Raw genomic sequence first — 20,624 nt, 5'->3', positions numbered from 1 at the left:
CTGGCGGTTGCAGTCTGGGGCTGCAGACACCCAGCCACTCTCAGCTGAACTGACAGCATGAAGGTACGGGGCACAGGGTGGGGAGACTCCTGGCATTGGGGGACTGAGCCTACTCTGTGGAGAGAGGCCCCTTGCCAGAGAGGGGACTATGAGGGTACAGGGGGTTCTCTTGTGAAACCTTTGACCTCTAAGAGTGTTGCGCCTGTCCCAGAGAGTGGGGTTACTTGGGAGGCAAAAGAGGGACTAAAGGGCATGAAAGGGTTCCAGACAGGGGTGGGGTGTGCGTGTGTGGTGCGGGCAAGTGCAAAGAGAACAGGGGGTCTCTGGGGCTGCGCTGACCCTGTCTTCTGCCACCAGGCCCTCCTGGCCCTGCCGCTGCTGCTGCTTCTCTCCATTCCCCCCTGTGCCCCGCAAGTTTCCGGGATCCGGGGAGATGGTAAGCAGCCCCCACTCACAGATGCAGGCTGGCCAACAGGCTGTTCTGAGTCCAGGGCTGAGCTCTGGCTCTGCAGGACTCGGTTTCCTCCGTTACAAAATGGGGCAAGTGGATGACATGAGCTTCACACATCCCCCCAACAAAGAAATCTCACTATTTCTTGTGACAGAGTCCCCCTCCACGGACTGAGGCAAACCGTGGGGTGCTGAGGTGTGGGTGATGCCTTAGTTCCTCTCCCCTCACTGTCCCCACACCCCACCCCAGCTCTGGAGAAGTCTTGCCTTCAGCAGCCTTTGGACTGCGATGACATCTACGCCCAGGGCTACCAGGAGGATGGCGTGTACCTCATCTACCCCTCGGGCCCCAGTGTGCCTGTGCCCGTCTTCTGTGACATGACCACCGAGGGCGGGAAGTGGACGGTGAGTGGATGAGGGGACAGAAGCCAGACCTGGTTGTAGTCCCAGCGGTGTAACCCTGGGCTTCACCTCTGTCAGCTCAGTTTATTCATTTTTTAAATGGGGATATTTATACCCACAGCAGTTTCTAAGCTGCTCCCAACACTTAATTCTAAGTGCCCGAGGAAGGTTAATGCATGTAACCCTCACAATAATCCTGGGAAGTAGGGGCCTTTTCTAGTCAAGGAAGTGAAGCGCAGAGCAGTGAAGTAACTTGCCCCAAGTCACACAGACAGGCACTTGAACTCCAGACTGCTCCCTCAACCTCTTTCCTTTCCTGCCTCTAAATGGGACTGTGAGAAGAGCCCCTGTGGGTGCTGGCACTGTGCAGCAGCTCAGTGAGGTCCTGGTGCCAACGGGCACCTTGTTTTAGCAACCCCACCCCTCCCCAACTCAGTCCTTTAACAAACTGGCCACAGCATCACAGGACCCATGCCTGAGCTGGGCAGGGCAGGGCGAGACCCCTGCCCACTGGACCCTTGGTTGCCCAGTCCTGTCCTCTCTGCTCTAGGTTTTCCAGAAGAGATTCAATGGCTCAGTGAGTTTCTTCCGGGGCTGGAACGACTACAAGCTGGGTTTTGGCCGTGCTGATGGGGAGTACTGGCTGGGTAAGGCGGGGTCAGGTGGGCTGAGGGGTGGCCCAGGGCCAGGTCCTTCCTGACCAGCTCCCCCTCCTCCCCAGGGCTGCAGAACATGCACCTCCTGACTCTGAAGCAGAAGTATGAGCTGCGAGTGGACCTAGAGGACTTTGAGAACAACACGGCCTATGCCAAGTACGCCGACTTCTCCATCTCCCCCAACGCGGTCAGTGCAGAGGAGGATGGCTACACCCTCTACGTGGCAGGCTTCGAGGATGGCGGGGCAGGTATCCCTCCAGTCAGCCCTTGCCCCCCCTTCAGGCCCTTCCTCCAACCCTCCTGGGCCTAGAAGGGCCACAGCTGGCTCCAAACCAGCTCAAACCAGCTTGGGCCTCAGCCCCACGGAGCAGCCGCCCTGGCCCTGCTCTAGGCAACCCTGTGAAGGAGCAGCTGCTTCTCTTCATATCCTGCATATCTTCTCTTGCACATCTACCCAACATCTGGCTCAGGGAGGGTGCCCCATCCCACCAGTCTGCCACGTGATGTCCCTCACAGTGTCATTTGTCATTGTCACCCTCTCCCTGCCAGCTCAGGCTCAGCTCCCTGCCTCAGCAGCCCCATCCCTCCTCTTGTCTGCCAGGTGACTCCCTGTCCTATCACAGCGGCCAGAAGTTCTCCACCTTTGACCGAGACCAAGACCTGTTTGTGCAGAACTGCGCAGCCCTCTCCTCAGGAGCCTTCTGGTTCCGTAGCTGCCACTTTGCCAACCTCAACGGCTTCTACCTTGGTGGCTCCCACCTCTCCTATGCCAATGGAATCAATTGGGCCCAGTGGAAGGGCTTCTACTACTCCCTCAAGCGCACCGAGATGAAAATCCGCCGGGCCTGAGGGGCTGGCCCCGTCAGGCCCTCCTCCCCCACTGGCCACCCCAGGTCTCCATGAGTGCTCCCTCTGTGCCACCCCCCAGCGCAGAGCCCCTGATAGATTGTTTCTGCTGCTCCCTGGTCATCAGCTTCTCACAGGGGGCCTTGTGGCTCTCAGCCATGGCTGATCCCCATCACACATGTCCATCTCCACGCCAGGCCCTGCTCCCCTGCACCTGAGGCTATGCTGCTACCAGCTCCCCAGGCCTTTTCTGAGGCATAGGTGTCCCTGGCTGGGCTCCATGAGACTGAGTTGTCTCTGTCCTGTCCCAACAGCTGAGAGCCAGGAGCCGCCCCCGCCAGATGCAGGCTCTTGTGTTCCACCTTACCCAGCTTCCTTACTATGGACCCCTCTCTGGGGCCACCCTAGTGTTGCTAGGCTGAGTGGCACTGTCTGACCAGTGCCCACAGTGTATGCCAGGCCACACCAGCACTGAGAACACCCTCTGGCTGTTCTCAGAGTACATTCCACCCCTGGCCTCCCTCCCACCAACCTACTCCCCTGTGGTGAGCACCATGGACCCCCAGCCCCACCACACTACCATACTCAGCTCCCCTACCTGGCCATCCCAGCCCCCCAAAGCTCAATGCCAGATGGTATTCACCACCGCTATGGCACGTCACTCTGAAACAGCCACAGCCAAGGTAGGCAGGCGTGCATACTAGGTCCCCTGAACCCTCTGGGGGGGCTGAGGTTTGGCCACGTGAAGGGGCAGAGGACAATCTCTGTGGGGCTGGGAGTGGAGGTCTCAATAAACCTTCAGGAACTGAGTGATTTGGCCTCGTGCACACAAATGTATTTGCTTAGCCCCCAATTGTGGGCTTCTGTCTCCTCCTTGCTTCCCTACTGATGGTATCCTGCCTGCAACTCCAAAATTATATCCAAAGTCAGGCACTGAAGGGAACTTGTATTTCACAGGCCTCATTTTGATGGCAAAAAGTCTGTAATAATAACATAATAATAATAATAATAAAAATAAAAATACAATACTAAAAAGGATCATCCAGAGGCAGTCAGGGTCTCCCAATCCTGTCATGGCTCTGTGGTGGCTCAGGTGGCTGCTTAAGGCTGAAGGGTGGGTCTGAGATGAACCTGCAGAATCATCCAAGCTGAGCCTCACCTGCCGGGCCCAGGGCTGCAGTCCCTAGGAATGTTCCCTTGGGCACTGGAGCTGGGTTCGCCCTGGCAGCAAGGCACAGGCCGTGGGCCTCAGGGCTCCTGGAGGTCAGGCAGGTCAGCCAGCAGCATGGGGGAGTCCATCTGGATCTCACGCTGCAGGGATTCAATGTCGGCAGGGTTCATGCCATGGCCCTCAAGCCAGTCAGCAAGCAGGGAGGCTGAGAGTGAGGCTGAGTCCGCCTGGCTGCAGGAAAAGGGGAGAGGGGAAGGGGGCACTATTAGCCTAGGCCATATCCTCACCCGCCCCACAGGTATACTCCTCCTGCACCAGGAACCCCTGCCCATAGACCCCCAGGAGCTTGGGCCAGCCACCTTACCCATCCTGTGGCCCATCAGCCACACCCATGTCAAAAGACTGATTTAAGAATTCCTCCAGGTCAAAGCCAACACCATAGCCAGCCCCACTGCCCTTTGGCGTGCCTGAGAACACAGGGGGCAGGGGGTCCTCCACCTGTGGGGATAAGAGCAGGTTACAATGCAGGCGCCAGCAAGGACAGACTGAGGTCTGCAGGGCACCCTGTCCCAGTGCTGCTGACCACTCCGCCTGGATACCCATAAGTGCTAACACCAGTCTCGGCAAGCACTGAGGGCTGGCTGGAACCCATCTCCAGGCCAAACACTTTCCAGGCAGTGTCTTAATTTGTCTCCCAATAACCTTCTCGTCAGCATTGTGCTCCTTCTACGAGCAAGGAGACAAGTTCAGAGAGATGAAGCTCCATCTGCTGTTCAGTTTTCAGGAAGAAGAACAACTTCCTGAACCTGTTTTCCTTGGGTCCAGATCCAAGTGTCCCTACTCCCTTGGCCTCTCTCACCTGTGACTTGGACAGCTGCTGGGTCACCAGGTTGACATCGGGTGACTCCGATGTGGAAGGTTGAGGGGCACCCCCGGGGTCTGGAGGTGGTGGGCCAGATGGGAAGTAAGGCAGGACACTGGGGTCAGGCAACCCAGGGGGTGGCACAAGTGGCTGGGGGGCCAGGAGGCTGGTGGAGGTGGCAGTCTGGAGTGGAGTAGGGACAGAGATGGGCCCTGGAGGGCCAGTGGCATGGGATGCAGGCCCAGGGGGTGGGCAGCAGGCAGGCTGGGGTGCAGGACCAGATATGGAGTCTGCAGGTTGTGGTGGGGGGCCAGTGGGCGGGGCTACAGGGCCAGGTGGAGGACTGGTGGGCTGGGCTGGGGGTGGTGTTGGGGCAGGGGCGGGGGGCTGGGCCATGCGAGTCCAGCGCTCCAGCAGGCTGCGGTCATTGTCACTAAGCACCAGTCCGGCCAGGGGATCGGTGGAGGGGCCCCCAGAGGCCCCAGCCCCCCGCTCCTTGCGCTCCCGCTCCTGCCGCCGCTTCTCCCGCTCCTTGGCTCGCTCTTGCCGACGCCGCCGCTTCTCCTCCCGCTCCCGCTGGCGCTCCTGGGCTGTCACAGGCTTTCGAGGCTCAGGAGCCTCCAGGGGTGCACTGGGGCCATCTGCAGGGAAGTTGGGCAGGGGGAAGTTAAGAACCTACAGCCTTGTCCAAGTCCAAGTCCCCTCTGTGCCCACCCTACATGTCCGCAAGGCACCTCTCAGCCGGCTTCTCAAGGACTTGAGCAAGGCCGCTTTGAGGGCCGCTTTGGTGTTGTCTGAGATGGCGCCCTCTCTCTTTGGTGGGGCAGGCTCACTGGCTGGTGGGGGTGGCTGCAGGGTCAGATCAATGGTGTCAGGTGCAGGGCCAGGGCATGGTGGTGGGGCTGGTGGGGGTGACTCCATGGCACAGTCCCCACTGGGAGCCCAGGGACTGGGCATCTCAACATCTGGACAGCTAGGCTCACTAGCCACAGGCTGCAGGGAAGGCTGGAAGCGGATCTGTTGGCGGATACCCTCGCGCCGTGCATGGAAGTCTTCAATCTCGGCCACAATGGCCTCCTTAATGCGCTCCCGGGTGAGGGCTTCCCGGTCAAATGCAAAGTCAAAGGGTGGGGCACAGTCAGGTTCATCATCAGGATCATGGTACTTGGCCAGGAAGGGGTGGCGAAGGGCAGCAGCTGCTGAGATGCGGGCGCTGGGCTCGAAACGCAGCATGCGGCCCAGCAGCGAGAGGGCCTGACGGTCAGCATCTGGGTACACTGTCTCCCAGGGCACAGGCTGGCGTGGTGGCAAGCTCTGGATATAGGCCCGCACTCTCTCAGCCCCCACAGCCTGAATCACAGCTGGTGACGGGGTACCCAGCACCATCATGATAAGCTGCAGTTGGTGCACATAGTTTTTGCCTGGGAAGAGCTGGCGCCGGGCCAGCATCTCACCAAAGATGCAGCCCACGGACCAGAGGTCGATAGCCTGCGTGTACTCATGAAGGGAGAGCATGAGCTCAGGGGCACGGTACCAGCGTGTGGCCACATACTCGGTCATGAAGTACTGGTGCTCGGCAGGCGAGGTACACAGGCCACGGGCCATACCAAAGTCACCAATCTTGAGCTCGCAGTTCTCATTCACCAAGAGGTTGGAGGGCTTGAGGTCACGGTGGATGACCTGAGCCGAGTGCATGTACTTAAGGCCTCGCAGCAACTGGTACAGGAAATAGCGCACATGCTCCAGCGTGAGTGGCTGTGAGGAATGGATGATCTGGTGCAGGTCACTCTCCATCAGGTCCAGGACCACATAGCTGGAAGGGAGCAGTGGGGAAGAGAGGCGTGGGCTGGCCCAACCACACTCTAGAAACATGCCCCATCCTCACCATGCCCTCCTGACTCAAGACAGGTAATGGCCTTACCCAGGAACCTGTAGGGGCTGACAGCATGGTTTGGAGGAACAGCACCAGGTTCTAGATTCTCTATGACTTTTCCATGAACCTGGTTAAATCACTTTTCTCTCCAGACCTAGTTTCCCCATCAGGTAAAAGATAGGGTTGGACTACACCAGGGCTGGCCAATGGGGTTCATTTGGAGGCTATCTCCATTGTTTGGTGGTGGATACTTGAAGAACTATGATGAAAATTATAAAAGCTTGTCCACTGTCTGTAGGACAGTGTTCTATGATTGACTAGTGATGTCTGCTATGAAAGCAGGAGGGTGCAGTGGTAGCATGAATGTCCCACATTTGACATCCTATATACTAAGATTCTATAAAATTGTAAAATCATCTGTACTCTTCCTGAAGAATAACAATTGTCCCTGCCAACACCCTAAAGGAGCACTGGTCCTAGAATTGTAGGAATTTTCCCAGACTGCCTCACATTAGATTCAGTTGCCTTTCCAGAACTTCAGCAATATGGTCCCAGTCTTCAGAAAATGTCCCAGCTCTGCCTCCCTCTCTCATCCCACTCCTTACACAGATTTGAATTCGCCGTAGGGCACGGTGGGTCTCAGGATGTCCTTGATGGCAATGATGTTGTCGTGCTTGAAGTGTTTGAGGATCTTCAGCTCCCTGAGGGTCCGCTTGGCATTGGTCACCACATCAAAAGCATTAGGGATCTTCTTGATGGCCACCTGCTGGCCTGAGGAGCAGAGAAAAGGCAGATATCAGAGGTACTTTGGAGTAGCCGCAGAGTCACCCAGCCCCTTTCAACACCTTCCTTCTAGAATGCAAGTAACAAAAGCTACCACATACTGGGTACCTATTATGTGTCAAGCCCTGTGCTAAGCACATTTACATATAGTATCAAATTTTACCTTCACAACTACCCCATGAGGCAGGTACTAATACCTCAAAATTAAAAATGAGGAAACCTGGCTCCATAACTTGTTGGAGGTTGCGCAGCTAGTTAGTGGCAGAGTCTAGACTCTGATGCCTGTGCTCATTCTACCTCCCTACACTCTCTCTCCATCTCAGACATCAACCATTTCACCACGTATTCCGTGTGCCGGTTTCTGGCTCCAGAATACATTTCTCTTTTAGACACCAAGGACAGGTTCTTCATTCTGGTGTAATGAGGACTATCATTTTTCTAAGGAGCACGGAGGCTGATGGGATGGCAAAACCACCAGGCCAGAGTTTCAGAGAACTGTGCCTAACACGGAGCCTGGCATGCAGAGGGCACCTAGTCAGTATGTGCTGAACCGAGCAGGAATTCACACCCAGCTTAACTTCCTGGCTGGCTGAGACAGGGCAGGTTTCCCACTCCCGCTGGGAACCAGTTTCCACATCTGTAAGAGACAGCTGATGATATAAGAAGCTCACCGGTGAGGCGGCGGCGAGCAGAGGACACCACCCCGTAGGCCCCGTTGCCTATGGTCTCAATGATCTCGTACTCGTCACCCACGTCAAAGGTCACATCGAAGGAGCGGGCTTTAAGCAGGGCCAGGTTCTTGGCCGCTACAGAGGCAGCGGTGTGGGCAGCTTCTGTCTTTACGGGCCCTGGGGGCTCCCCAGAGCCGTCCTCGCCGTCTTCCTCCTTCAAGGGCTCGGCCATGCTGTCTGTGTGGAGACGCTGATGAGGAGGGGCCCGCCCCCCGTGGGCCTCAGTGTCCCCTCTTTGGGCTGGGGAGCAGGACCAGGGAATTTCAAGTTCCCTAAACTGATGGAGGCCTGGTAGGGGTGGAAGAGAGAGGCTGGCACGAAGCAGACATGCTACCCGGGGAGCCGCAGCGGGAGCCGGGAGCCCAGGTCGGGGTCGAGGTGGGGGAGGGGAGGCGAGGCGCAGTTCAGGAAGAAAGGGAGGGGCAGGGCACTTAGGTTTCCTCGGGGCCACACTCACCGAATGGCGTCTCACCCCACGCCTCAAGGGTTTGGAGGTCTCGAGCCTCGCCGGCCTCCAGTCCCCAACGGAGGGGGTCTCCAAGGGTCGCTCGCTTACTTGTTCGAGAGCCGCCGCCACCCCCTCAGCGTCCTGCGCTGCCCTGCCCGTCCCCGCCGCCCCGCCTCCCAAGACCACGCTCCCTCCAGCCTCTAGCCAATGGCTGAGCTACCTCTGCGTAGGTTCCCACCCCTTCTACCTGCTGTGCCCAATCCGAGCCCACCAGTCGAGGAAGCCGCGCCTCGCGCGCGCCGAAGTCCAGCTCTCCGGCGGGAGCCGCCCAAAGGGTGCCGGGCACTTAGCAGGGGTGTGCTCCCCTCCGGGCGCCCTCTCCCGACGCATGCGCGCTGGTAGCCGCGGGCGCCGAGCGAACGGAAGGCAACGCCCCTGCAAGTACGCGCGCGCGCGCGCCCCATCCTTCGGCTGGACTTCCTCCGGCCAATCGCAGCTTGTCCGGCGAGCCCGGGGAATAGCCAGGCACTCCGGAGGGGCTCAGATGCCTGCGACTGTTACCTTGGCGACCGGCTCCCGAAATCCCCCTCCTTTGGGCCTGTCTTCCCTTATCAGTCCTCACCGCCCAGGTAATTATGACCCCCGTTTTCTCGGTTCCGGGAGCTCTGGGAACGTACCATCTCCGGTAGCGAGTGACCTGTCATGTCCAACCGCAGAGATTCCGGTCTTCCGGAATTCTAGAGCGTCCGGCCTGAAGCGTCCACTGACTTCCGGTGGGCTGTGTTCTCCGCACGGTTTCCGCCCAACCTGGACCTCAGTTCGCGGTTTCCTGGCCTCCTGGCATGCTTTCTGCTCACGTTTCTCTGTCCAGCCGCTCTCGCACTTTGGGCTGCAGTGAAGTTAAGGAAGGTAGCGGACTGGGCCGCCCAGCCTCTACCCCTCCGCGGAGCCTGCGAGTCGGCAGAGCCCTCACTGGAATCCAGGTGCCCCGACCCACCCCAGAACTCGATAGTGCGTTTATTCGTTCCTTCATATAACAAATAGTTACTGAGCACAGTCCCTCTGAGGCTCAGTGCCGAGGAGGCAAAGGTGGCCATGGTGGGCCCTGTGAGCTGGGAGGAAAGGTTTTCAGCAGGGAACTCGAGGTAGGGCTGAAAGGAAAAAGTGGTTTGGAGGTTGGGACTCCAAAGATGGCTGGGGCTTCTACGAAGTAAGATGAGAAAGAAGGGCCCTGCAGCTGAGCAGAAGTGTGGAGGCTGAGAAGTGGAGGGACACAGGTTCTTCCTTAACCCTGAGTAATGACCTGTTAATGGAAGAGGGGGAGTTCAGGATGGACCCCAATAGAGCCTGAGTGCCGGATTGACCGTTTATTCCTTAGGTTGCAAACTAATGGTGCGAGGTTGGATACAGACCAGAAATGAATTTTGGTAAGCCTACACTCTTGTTTATATCCTCCACGGTTGCATTTTTGTTTTTTACTTTTTACTAAGCCATACATACAGAAAGTTCTACATATCATAAGTGTACAGCTCAGTAAATTTTCACAAACAGAATACACCTGTGTATAGCATTTACCTAAAAAAAAAAAAAAAACAAAAAACCCAGAATATTACCAGCACCCGAGAAGCCCCTTCCCTTTTCTATCTAGTGCTAACAGTTTTTGTTAACTCTTTCGATACTTTTTTTTACACTGAATTTTAAGAGGCTTATCAGGTTTCATACGTTAATGTAGAAAAGTAGATACTGCATTTTTAAAAATCTCAACATCAGGAAAAATGTATTTAGGAGTATAAGGTAAGCCCCAGGGCAAATACGTACCTAGTATTTAGACATGTAACAACCATATGGGCCTACTGAGTTAAGGCTGAACTATAAATTTGTTTCTCATTTTCCTGACAGCATAGCAAAAAGCCAAATTATCTTACTAATTTGCATTGAACATTAATAAAGAAACCATACTCATGGAAAGTAGACATTTTCTGTCACTGAGGTCTGAAGATATTTCTCTGATGGCCTTAGGTAATAAAGTAGACAGTCTTCCCTAACTCTGAAATGTGTGCAATACAGGGCTCTCCAGTGTCCCTCAGTGGAAGCAGAGGGCATACAAAGACAGGACGTGTTAAACAGCTTTTTCAGGGACCCAGCTGCACAGCTGTCTGATGGTCTTGTCTGGTAAAATGTAAAATATTAGAAGAGACTAATAAACTGTGTATCCTTTAAATACTTCTCCATAAATATTTCATCTAGGTTGGTTATACAAGTTGCAGACAGTTGACAGTTCCTGGTAAAAACTCCCTGATTCCCATTTACTTTTTAACCCATTAGGAGCTACTTTTCTTCTACCCCCACTAGGCCCTGACTGTCCTGGAAAAGTCATCAGTTATCTAATTATAGTCAAATCCGGTGGACATTCTTCAGTGCTAGTGCTTTCCTTACTGAGCTCTCTGTTGCATATGACATAATTGACCACTTCTTCAAGAAAAATTGTTGAATAAATCACACATTCATATGGTTCAAAAAGGATTTAAGCCAGAAATCTTGGTCTCATCCTCAGGTGGCTGCTAGAAAAAGACAGTACAAATATAATATAAACAAATACATATTCCTTACCTCCCCTTTCATGTACAAAAGGTAGTATATTATATACACCTTTCTGAAGATCATTCCATATCAATAACTAGAGAGGTCACTCACTTTTTTTTTTTAATAACAGGTTTTTTTTAGATATAATTCACATACTGTAAAACTCATCCTTTTATAGTGTACAATGTAGTGTTTTCTAGTTTGTTCACAGAGTTGGGCAACCATCACCACTACCTAATTTTGGAACATTTTCATCACTCGGAAAAGAAGCCCATTAGCAGTCACTCATTCCTCCTCCCCTCAGCCAGTGGCAACCACCGAACTACTTTCTGTCTCTGAATGTGCTTATTCTAGACATTCCATGTAAATGGAATCATGCAATATGTAGTCTTTTGTGTCTGGCTTATTTCACTTAGCATAATATTCTCAAGATTCATCCACGGTGTAGTATGTACCAGCTCTTCATTTCTTTTTAATGTCTGAATATATTCCATTGTTTGGATACACCAATTTTAGTTATCCATTCATCAATTGATGGTCATTTGTGTTGTTTCTATTCTTGACTATTATGAATAATGCTGCTGTGAACACTTGTGTACAAATTTTCATTTCTCTTGGGTATATACCTAGGAGTGGGATTGCTGGGTCACACACACTCTCATCAGCAATTCCTCCACATCTTTGCCAACACCTGTTATTTTCCTTTTTTTTCCCTTAATTGTAGCCATCCTAGTGGGTGTGAAATGGTATGGCATTGTGGTTTTGCTTTGCATTTCCCTATAATGACAAAGGATGTTGAAACATCTGTTCGTGTGCTTGTTGGCCATTTGTCATCTTTGAGGAAGAAGATGAATGGCCAATTGGAGTAGACTGTTCAATGTCTAATCAAATCCTTTGTCCATTTTTAATTGGGTTATTTGCCTTTTTATTATTAAGTTGTGGGAGTTCTTTATATATTCTGGATATAAGTTCCTTATCAGATACATGATTTACAAGTGTTTCCATTTTTGGGGTTCTCTTTTCACTTTCTTCATAATGTCCTCTGTTGCACAAACGTTTTTAGTTTTGATGAAGTCCAGTTTATCTATTTTTTCTTTTGTCATTTGTGCTATTGATATCATATGTAAGAGACCACCTCATTCTTTTTTACAGCTGCATAATATTCCTTTACAAATGTAATCTATTTAATCAAGACCCTGCAGATAGACATTTAGATTGTTTCAAATGTTTTGCTATTGCAAACAGTACTGCAATAAATCTTCTTGAACACATCATTTTGCACACTGCAAATGTGTCTGCAGGAAGAATACCCAGAAGTGGGAGTGCCAAGTTAAAGAGTATTGCTCTTATAATTTTAGTAGCTAATGTTCAAATTTCTATCCTTAGAGACTGGACCAGTTTAGACACCCACCAGCAATATGATAGAATGACTCACATGGTGCTTTTTAAAAGCTAGGGATTATTTGCCTGTTAAAATGGGAAGATACATCATAAGAATCCTGATTTCTGCTTTCTTTTGGAAAATCACAATATCTGTCAATATCAGACCTGCACGTCCACATAGCAATCATGGGCTGTAACCCCACCATTAGAAGGGCATGGGCTCTTCAGTTCACAGCCCCCACCACTCCCTGATGGCGTCTCTTACACAGGCTGAGGGTCAGATGCCACTTACTGTACTGTATCACCTCTATTTTCGATATCTTACTAAGAGCAAGAAAACAAAAGAGGCAGAGAGGATGTGTTTCAAAAAGAGAGAGAAGAGAGACCAGGTACATATAGCTCTTCATGGGAATAAAGACTGTCACGTGTGTTACATACAAATAATTCTTGGCTCATGTCTCCTGCCTGGCTGCTGTGGGTATTTGAGTTCAAGGTACCTGGGTTTGGCCTCTACTGAAAGCCTCGGGATTTTTGAGTAGGAGAGTGCCCTTCAGAGCTGCCTTCCTGAAAGATACTTCTGGCAGACAGCATGGAGGGTGTACTTGAGGGCAGAGCATGGTTCAATTGAGAAGTATGTGAAGGAGCTAAATGCAGGAGCTATGATGGTGTCGGTTTCTGGTAGACAATGGCATCGTCACCAAGATAGGAACCCAGGAAGAGGAACAGGTTGGAGGGTACTGATGAGAGATGAGCTCAATGGTAAATGCTTTGAGGCTCTTTTAAGCATCTATGATGTGATTCCCATCTCTGATCCAAGCCTTAGAGACTCTCCTGAGCCCCAGAACCTTGCCCTCATTCAGGTCTGCCATCGTGGCAGTAGGGCATCCCTCTTTGTCAGTAGTCCCAGCATCGGTTCCAGGGTGGCTTCCCACTGGACAGGCTCAGCCAGGGGGAAGGGACTATCCTGAGTGGCCAGACCTGTGTCACCTGTCCACTTCTGAAAGTGGGGAGGGGAGTCCAACCCAACCAAACTCTTCGGGCTGTGCAGATGAGGGCCACTTCCCCAAAGGAAACCTGAGCTTTCAGGAAGGTGAGATGGACTCTGAGTCAGTAGAAATAATAGATGTACCCTACCCATCCACACACCCCTCTGCCACTATAGCAGGTATAGTCAAAAACTTTGAGGAGCACAGGTGGACTCTCCATCCCAGAAAGCTGCTCTACTGATGTCACAGCCTCTCCTCCAATCCCAGAGCTCCCCAGGTTTTAACAAGACGTGCTCTGATAGCAGAAATGCCTGGGTGTGAATCCTGCTCCATCACACTGAGACCAGGCCATTTTTTATTGTCTGTGCTGTGTTCTCGGGCCATAACCATGGACACGCAGTCCCAGCCCTCGCTGAGGAGGGAGACCTGGGACAGGCACCAGATGGGGTGTTTAGCCACTGGGGAGCCAGGAGAGGCCCTTTGCCCAGCCCAGGAGGTCAGGAAGGGTTTCTGGAAGTGCCATCTAAATCCGGACCCAGAGGACAAGCGTGTGCCAGGCAAGCGAAGGAGGGTTCTAAGCAGAGGGAACAGCATGGGCAAAGGGCAGGGCTGATGCAGGCCAGAGTGTGGCACATCTAAGGGCAGAAAGAAGACCACTGGGAGGCACGAGAGGGCAGGGGTCACACAAAGACCTCGGCTGGAGAGGTAGGCAGGGCCAAGGCCATGGGGGTCAAAAGGACTGACAGCTGTGACCTCAGTTTCTTCATCTGTAAAGTGAGGATGTTCAGACCTACCTGGGTGGATGGTTTTACGGACTCGACAGATTATATCCGCAGGAGCACCTGGCACAGGGCCTGGCCATGCACAGGCGTGGAAGCGGCCGCATTGTTAACGTTGCCTCCGCCACTCCACCCAGCGCCCGTGGTGTCTGAGCAGCCACTTCAGTGTGTAAACATTTCTATCTTCACCTTTCTCCTTGGAGGGGGGACCAGGGGATGCATCATTGTCCCCAGTTACAGCTGACAAAATGGGCACACTGGAGAGGAAGAAGCAGGGGTGGGGTGCTTGCAGGGCCCCCTGCACCCAGTTCTCTCTCTCACAGTAATGAGTCATGTGCTTTAGTCACCCAAGAGTGGCCGGGGCATGCAGGGGGAAGCCCGAGGTGCCAAACCACAGCCCACACTCATGTCTGCAGAGGCTGGCGGAAGTCCCCCTGCTGGCCCTGCCAAGGGCAGGCGGTCATCATTCTGTAGGACACCACCCCACTCCTGCCCCGCCTTCCTCCATGGGCCCTCCTGCTCCTGGTGCCATCTGCCATACAGGGTGGTCTTTGGACATTGAGGACAGAATGTCCCTGTCTCAAGAAGGGAGGCCAGTTTAATGGATGAATCTGCAAAGGACACTGCCTGTTCTCAATGGGGGTATTTCAGGTCCCAGTGGACAGGTTGGGGAGGAGAGTTTGGGACCAAGAACTCTATGAGCCCTTAGAACCCACCCTAGAGGCAAGAACTGGATTGTAATCCTGTCAGCTGGTGACCTTAGGCAGGCCTCAGCCCTCTCTGAGCCTCATCTCCCCTTTGCATAACGAGAGTAGTGTTCTGTTCCCCATGCAGGAAGGAGTCTCCCAGAGCTGAAAATGGAAGAGTTGGTCAAATCATAGCTGGTTCCAGGCCCCTGTACACACAAGGATTTGCATTAGCATACACAGGAACGGTACATACAGATAAACTACTGGGACGTGCACCTGGATACACACAGGAACTTGCAGACTCACGCACGCTGCTTCTGCTTTTTCTGCCTTTGCCTCAGCACACAGGGTAGCCTGACAACCTTCCCTCTTCCCCATGTGCCCAGAAGAAAATAGGAGGGGATGATTTCTGCTTGAAAGTGCCTTATACACAGGGGATTGGCATGGGCAGTGCTTCACCCAGAGAGGTAAAGGCCTGCTGTGAGGACAGGACTTAAGAACTCCTAGACTCGGGAGCTCTGGGCTCCTTGCCAGCTGGGTGGGAAAGTGAGGGTCGGGGTCCAGGGACAGCTGCCCGGGGCCCAGCACCAAGGCCATGGGGCTTGACGGGGTGGGCTGGGTTATCTTGTTGGGCAGACTTGACCGTAGGACTTGGAGGAGCCTGGCCTTGGCACTCACCCCTGCCTTGGCTCAGCCCACATCAGTATTTGCATGAAGCCCTCCCCGCAGGAAAGGGACTATCCCTGAGGCCAGCCTGGATTGAGTGTGATTTTGATGGAGAGGGAAGGGCAGAAAGCCAATCTAGGAAGTGGCTGTCCCTGGCTTTCCAGAGGCCTGGGTGGGTGGGCTGACCTCATAGCCAGATGGCTTTCCACACTGCTTGGGGCCTCACCCCTGCTTCCACCATTTGGCACAGCCAGGCCAACCACGGGTCTGGGTGGGGCAGTCAGCCCTGTCCGTCACAGTGCCTGGAGCTCCACTGGTGCTGCAGTCCTCTGTGGCACCGAGGGAACCCAGTGGCTGAACAAACACGCTGAGCCTAACGTTGCCCATCCCAGAGCAATTCCCCGAGGCCCGCCCTCTGCTCCACAGAAAGATCCCAAGTCTGTGAGGGAGACACACAATAAATGTCATCAGAGATGTTAGCCACATGGCCACATGTCCCTCCTGGTCCTCCGCCCTGCTCTGGCTCAGGCCGCGGCCCTCTCCTCGGCTGCTCACTCAGCTCCAGATCCAACACCCAGCGGTCCCCAGACGGCTCCCCGTGGACGCCCCTAGAACACACTCTGCACAGCAGCCAGAGTGATCTCTCAAAAAACAAATGAACACCGGGCGTGGTGGCTCACTTTGGGAAGCCGAGGCGGGAGGATCGTTTGAGCCCAGGAGTTTGAGGCTGCAGTGAGCTATGATCACACCATCGTACTCCAGCCTGGGTGACAGACCTGTCTTTAAAAAAAAAAGAATCAAATCATGTCCTTGCAATAGCTTCCCCATCCTATGGTATAAAACCCATCACTGAGGCCTGCAAGGCCCTGCTCATGGAGAATGAAAGGGAGACAGAGGATGTGGCGGTCAGCAAAGGGACCAGGTTTGTCCTTGTCTGGGGTGTGGTGGCAACTCCAGCTTGTCTGGTTTCCTGTGAGATCATCCTTTTCACTCATGGGCCATCTGCTCCCTACACCCAGTTTCCTCTCAGTTCTGCAGGAAAAGCCCGTAGGAAATGGCTGCGGGGCGTGTGCAGTCCAGGCTCAGTGCTGCGGGCTGGGGCAGGGCAGGGCAGGGCAGGCAGAGATCCTGCTCTGAACCTCACAGGAGGGGTGGCTGCCGGGAGTCTCCCTCCCAAGCAAGGGTGGCGCAATCTGGCGGTGAGCCCTCCAGAAGCAACGTGAACCCCCACCTTCTCCCACTTGGCAGCTGCGTGTAGGGTTGCCAAAGAGAATACAGGATGCCCAGTTAAATTGGATTTCAGATAAACAGCGAACCATTCCTTAGTTAAGCATGTCCGAGTGTTGTGTCCTGTGTTTTTATTTGCTAAGTGTGGCAGCCCTACCTGGACAACCTTCTCCTTGGCCTTGCCTTCTCCTTGGCCTCCTGCTCCCCCAGCACCTACTGTCCTCCCCAACTCTCTTCACATCCCTCCTCAGCTGGAAACCTCCTGCCACCCTCTCCGACCTCATCTCCTACCCCCAGCGGTGTGCTGGTAACGTGGCTCTCTGAAAAAAATAAAATAAAATATAAAAACATTAGAGTCCTGACGGGAGCGTTGGTGAATTTCCATGGTGTCAATACTCCCTGCGTGGCTGACTTCAAGCTACCGGCACGACATCACAGAATGCCCAGCCGGGAGGAGGCGCACAGTTGTCTCCTGGAGCAGGCGCCAGTCTGCCTCCGTCTATCTGCCTCAGGGCCTTTGCACTGACTGTGCTCTTTGCCCAGGAGTGCTTATGCTAATCCTCACACGGCCCCACCCTTCATTTCTTTCCAACTCCACTCCAATGTCTCCTCCTCAGAGAGGCCTTCCTTGTCCATCTACGATAACCCTACATGCCCCCACCACTCTCTAGCTCTCTACCCTGCTTCATTTTTTTCCCTTTATAGCACTTCTCACTGCCTCAATTCTGAACATCTGTTTACTTGTTTGTCTCCCCCACCAGAAAGCCAACACCATGAGGGCAGGGGCTGTGTCTGTCTGGTTTTCAACTTTATCTCAAGCACCTGGCACACAGGAGGTGCTCCATAAACACTCACTGAGTGGACAGTAACTCTAGACTCAATGCACTTGGCTCTAGTGACGGTGATGTTCATCTTTCCTGTTTAGTTGCAACAATGCAACGTGCCTACGGAAGAGTCTCATCTGAGGCGTTCATCCCTTCTACCCCTCTGCCCGCTGAGGCCACTCCCTCAACAGGAGCCAGCCAGACATAGGCACGGGTTCTAGTCCAGCTCCACTCTGCCCTGTTTGCACAACCTTGGTGAGGCCCTGTCTATTCCTGAGCCTCAGGTTTTGTCCCCTGTGAGGGAGTTATTAACTTTCACCTCCTGGGCAATTGCAGGACGGTGAATAGGTGGGAAAGCACTCTGCAATCTCTGCAGCCCCTAAAATGTAGCATGAGGGGTCCCGTCCATTCCACTACTCCTCAGAGGGGGAAAGTGTAGCTTTAGAAACAAGCATCCTGGAACGTAATGATGCTTATAATCAGCTACATATAATGAAAAAACATAACTTGTGGTTCTGTTTATTCTACAACAGCACAGAAAAATCACAAATTTTCATCAGGTAGAAAAGAAAATTGGGGCCACTTGAGATTCTCCTTGACCACCATATGGATATGGAAACATTTGAGTGGCTTTGCCTCATCTGGGACACTTTTCTTAAAAATCATCCTTCTGTTGTCCCATGTGCCAGCCTGGGTGACTTCAGGCCATTTAAAAATTATGTCATACTAAATTCTCCCTGTTCTCAGCAGTGACTCCTCCCAGGAAGCCTCTCCCACCATCTCCTGGCACGTGTCTCCCTTCACCATCTGTCCGGGACCATGGAGAATGGCCAGCAGGTGCCACCCCGCCATAAGTGAGGCAGCCCATGCCTATGCCACGCATAGCATGACTCAAAAACGAGCCACACAGGAGTTTTCTTTGACCTACATAGTATCATCTAAAAATTCACTGAACATGACAAAATTAGGAGACCTCAGGAAACATGGAGATTTCCCAGCTATCGTTTAAGAATTGGAAGTTCAGACAGCTGTGGACCCAAATGCCTACAAACAGGGCAGGGATTCTGCTTGTACGAGGTAGTACAGCCATCAGCAGGCGTCCATGTGGATTGGTTGGGCACATGTTTTCATCAATTAGGCACCTGATTGGATTGGTTGGTGTCTATGCCATCGATATTTTAAATACCACTCCATCCTCAGCAATTATCTGGGGCTAAGCATGTTCCATTATTCCCTTGATTATTTCCATGCCTGAACTGTTGTGTTTTCTGTCTTCCTTTCTTTTCCTTCTTTCTTTTCTTACCTTTTTTCTTTTCTTTTCTTTTCTTTTCTTTTCTTTTCTTTTCTTTTCTTTTCTTTTCTTTTCTTTTCTTTTCTTTTCTTTTCTCTCTCCCTTTCTCTTTCTCTTTCTTTTTTTCTGAGACAGGGTTTTGCTGTATCGCCCAGAGTGGAGTGCAGGGGCGTGATCACAGCTCACTGCAACCTCCAACTCCTGGCTCAAGTGATCATCCTGCCTCAGCCTTACAAATAGCTAGGACTACAGGTGTCTACCACCATGAACAGCTAATTTTTTAAAGAAAATTTTGTAGAGACAGGGTCTTGCTATGTTGCCCAGGCTGGCCTAGAACACCTGGTCTCAAGCAATCCTCCTACTCAGCCTCCCAAAGTGCTGGGGTTACAGGTGTGAGCCATGTACCCAGTCAGTTTTGTTTTCCTAAAGCAGAGAAATACCTCTGGTAGCCATGTCTTTCGACACAGGCAGAAAATGAAAGCTAGATGTGGAGATCTGCTTTTTAAAATCATCAGGGGCAAGCATGGTTCTCCATGCAAGTGAAGAACTGGCGAACTCAGCATTCATTCTAGCCACCTTTTCCCTTGCCACCCTAACCTGGAGCCTGGAATGACAAATGCTCAAGTTCCCGGCTCCCTTGCAGCTGGAGGTGGTCTCATGCCTCAGTGCCAGCTGATGGATTGTGTATGGAAGTCCCCATCCAACCAGTGGAGGCAGAGGATGCCGGGAGTCCTCTTGGCTAGTGGCCCATCTGCCTGGAACACAGTCACCATGCCTGGAGCGGAATCAGCCACCTTGCAGTTACGAGGACAAAACCACAAGCTAAGGAACTGGAGTGGGAAAATAGAAGAAACTAGGTCCTCAATGGCCTGCCTTGATGTTGGAGACTGATGTCCCCTATGTATTTCAGCCCTAAGTGGGTTTTCTGTCACATGCAGCTGAGTACCAGCCTAACTGCTGCATCATGTGCTCACTATGTGGACTCCTGGCGTGCTCCACTCATCTGCCTGGCTTTGGCTGATGCTGAAATTGTATTCATTGAATTAATGGTGAATGAGTTTTAAAGATCAACGTATTTTTCAGCATTTGGCCAGCGATTCAACTTGCTGTTGACAAGTTGACAGACAAGCTGAACTCCAGTCATAGCGTCATCTTCGCTGACATTCACCGTGCCCTGCCAGGCAGGGCCTAGGGTCCCCGTGCTCCCAGAAGCCGAGTCTCAGACAGGTTAAGCCACCACCCCAAGGTCGAACCGCTAGTGAGGGGCAGAGTCTGGATTAGAACCCGGGCCTCTCTGACTCCCTTTACAGCTCCTGCTGGTTAACTCCTACAAGAAGCTGCTCCGGGCACTTACTCCCCTGAACTTCAGGGATAAAGGTGGGGCATGCCTGGCCTCCGAGTCAGGGTTTGGAGAGGCCAGGGGTTCCCCCAGCCCTTTAAATTACTAAATGGGAGAATGAGCTAGTCCAGGCAATGCCCTCCTCTTGCTAATGTTTTTTTCTTTTCTTTTGTTTTTGTTTTTTTTATTTCAGCATATTATGGGGGTACAGATGTTTAAGTTATGTATGTTGCCCTTGCCCCCCTCCTCGCCCAAGTATGAGCTTCAAGCATGTCCATTCCCTGGATGGTGCGCATCGCACTCTTTGTGTATACCCGTCCCCCTCCCCCCTGCATGACATCCAATAAATGTTATTCTTATATGTGCACTTATGTGTTGATCAGTCAATACCAATTTGATGGTGAGTACATGTGGTGCTTGCTTTTCCATTCTTGGGATACCTCACTTAGTAGAATGTGTTCCAACTCTATCCAGGAGTATATAAGAGGTGCTAGATCACCATTGTTTCTTAAAGCTGGATAGTACTCCATGGTATACATATACCACATTTTATTAATCCACTCATGTATTGATGGACACTGGGGTTCTTTCCACATCTTTGCAGTTGTGAATTGTGCTGCTATAAACATTCGGGT

At 52.5% G+C, this 20,624-nt stretch overlaps 2 protein-coding genes across 3 annotated transcripts; one reads left to right on the top strand and one right to left on the bottom strand.

Annotated features, from left to right (window-relative positions):
- Positions 1 to 2: 2 nt before the first annotated feature.
- Positions 3 to 3,039, top strand: MFAP4 (microfibrillar-associated protein 4). Its single transcript, XM_012651420.1, has 6 exons — positions 3 to 63; positions 358 to 436; positions 701 to 855; positions 1,403 to 1,499; positions 1,574 to 1,756; positions 2,110 to 3,039. The coding sequence occupies exons 1-6, from the start codon at positions 58 to 60 to the stop codon at positions 2,355 to 2,357; spliced, it is 768 nt and encodes a 255-aa protein (XP_012506874.1). The 5' UTR covers positions 3 to 57; the 3' UTR covers positions 2,358 to 3,039.
- A 241-nt stretch (positions 3,040 to 3,280) lies between these two features.
- Positions 3,281 to 8,965, bottom strand: MAPK7 (mitogen-activated protein kinase 7). Of its 2 annotated transcripts, none has more exons than XM_012651417.1 (7): positions 8,232 to 8,965; positions 7,715 to 7,951; positions 6,866 to 7,031; positions 5,122 to 6,200; positions 4,385 to 5,028; positions 3,890 to 4,023; positions 3,281 to 3,756 (listed from the first exon to the last, which is right to left on the bottom strand). In XM_012651417.1, the coding sequence occupies exons 2-7, from the start codon at positions 7,944 to 7,946 to the stop codon at positions 3,603 to 3,605; spliced, it is 2,409 nt and encodes an 802-aa protein (XP_012506871.1). In that variant the 5' UTR covers positions 7,947 to 7,951; positions 8,232 to 8,965; the 3' UTR covers positions 3,281 to 3,602. The 2 variants fall into 2 exon arrangements, with proteins under 2 accessions (XP_012506871.1, XP_012506873.1); XM_012651419.1 differs by having other exon boundaries at positions 8,900 to 8,965.
- Positions 8,966 to 20,624: the final 11,659 nt, after the last annotated feature.

Source organism: Propithecus coquereli, unplaced genomic scaffold (genome assembly GCF_000956105.1).
Source record: "Propithecus coquereli isolate 6110/MARCELLA unplaced genomic scaffold, Pcoq_1.0 Scaffold355, whole genome shotgun sequence".
NCBI classification, from domain to species: domain Eukaryota; kingdom Metazoa; phylum Chordata; class Mammalia; order Primates; family Indriidae; genus Propithecus; species Propithecus coquereli.
The sequence above is the reverse complement of the archived record's forward strand: the minus strand, read 5'-3'. Positions and strand labels throughout refer to the sequence as shown.

Coding starts and splice junctions, on each gene's coding strand:
- MFAP4 (XM_012651420.1), top strand. Junction 437..700: donor TTCCGGGATCCGGGGAGATG/GTAAGCAGCCCC, acceptor ACCCCACCCCAG/CTCTGGAGAAGTCTTGCCTT. Junction 1,500..1,573: donor TGATGGGGAGTACTGGCTGG/GTAAGGCGGGGT, acceptor CCTCCTCCCCAG/GGCTGCAGAACATGCACCTC.
- MAPK7 (XM_012651417.1), bottom strand. CDS start 7,946: ATGGCCGAGCCCTTGAAGGAGGAAGACGGCGAGGACGGCTCTGGGGAG. Junction 7,032..7,714: donor TGCTCGCCGCCGCCTCACCG/GTGAGCTTCTTA, acceptor TCTGCTCCTCAG/GCCAGCAGGTGGCCATCAAG. Junction 3,757..3,889: donor GCTGATGGGCCACAGGATGG/GTAAGGTGGCTG, acceptor CTTTTCCTGCAG/CCAGGCGGACTCAGCCTCAC.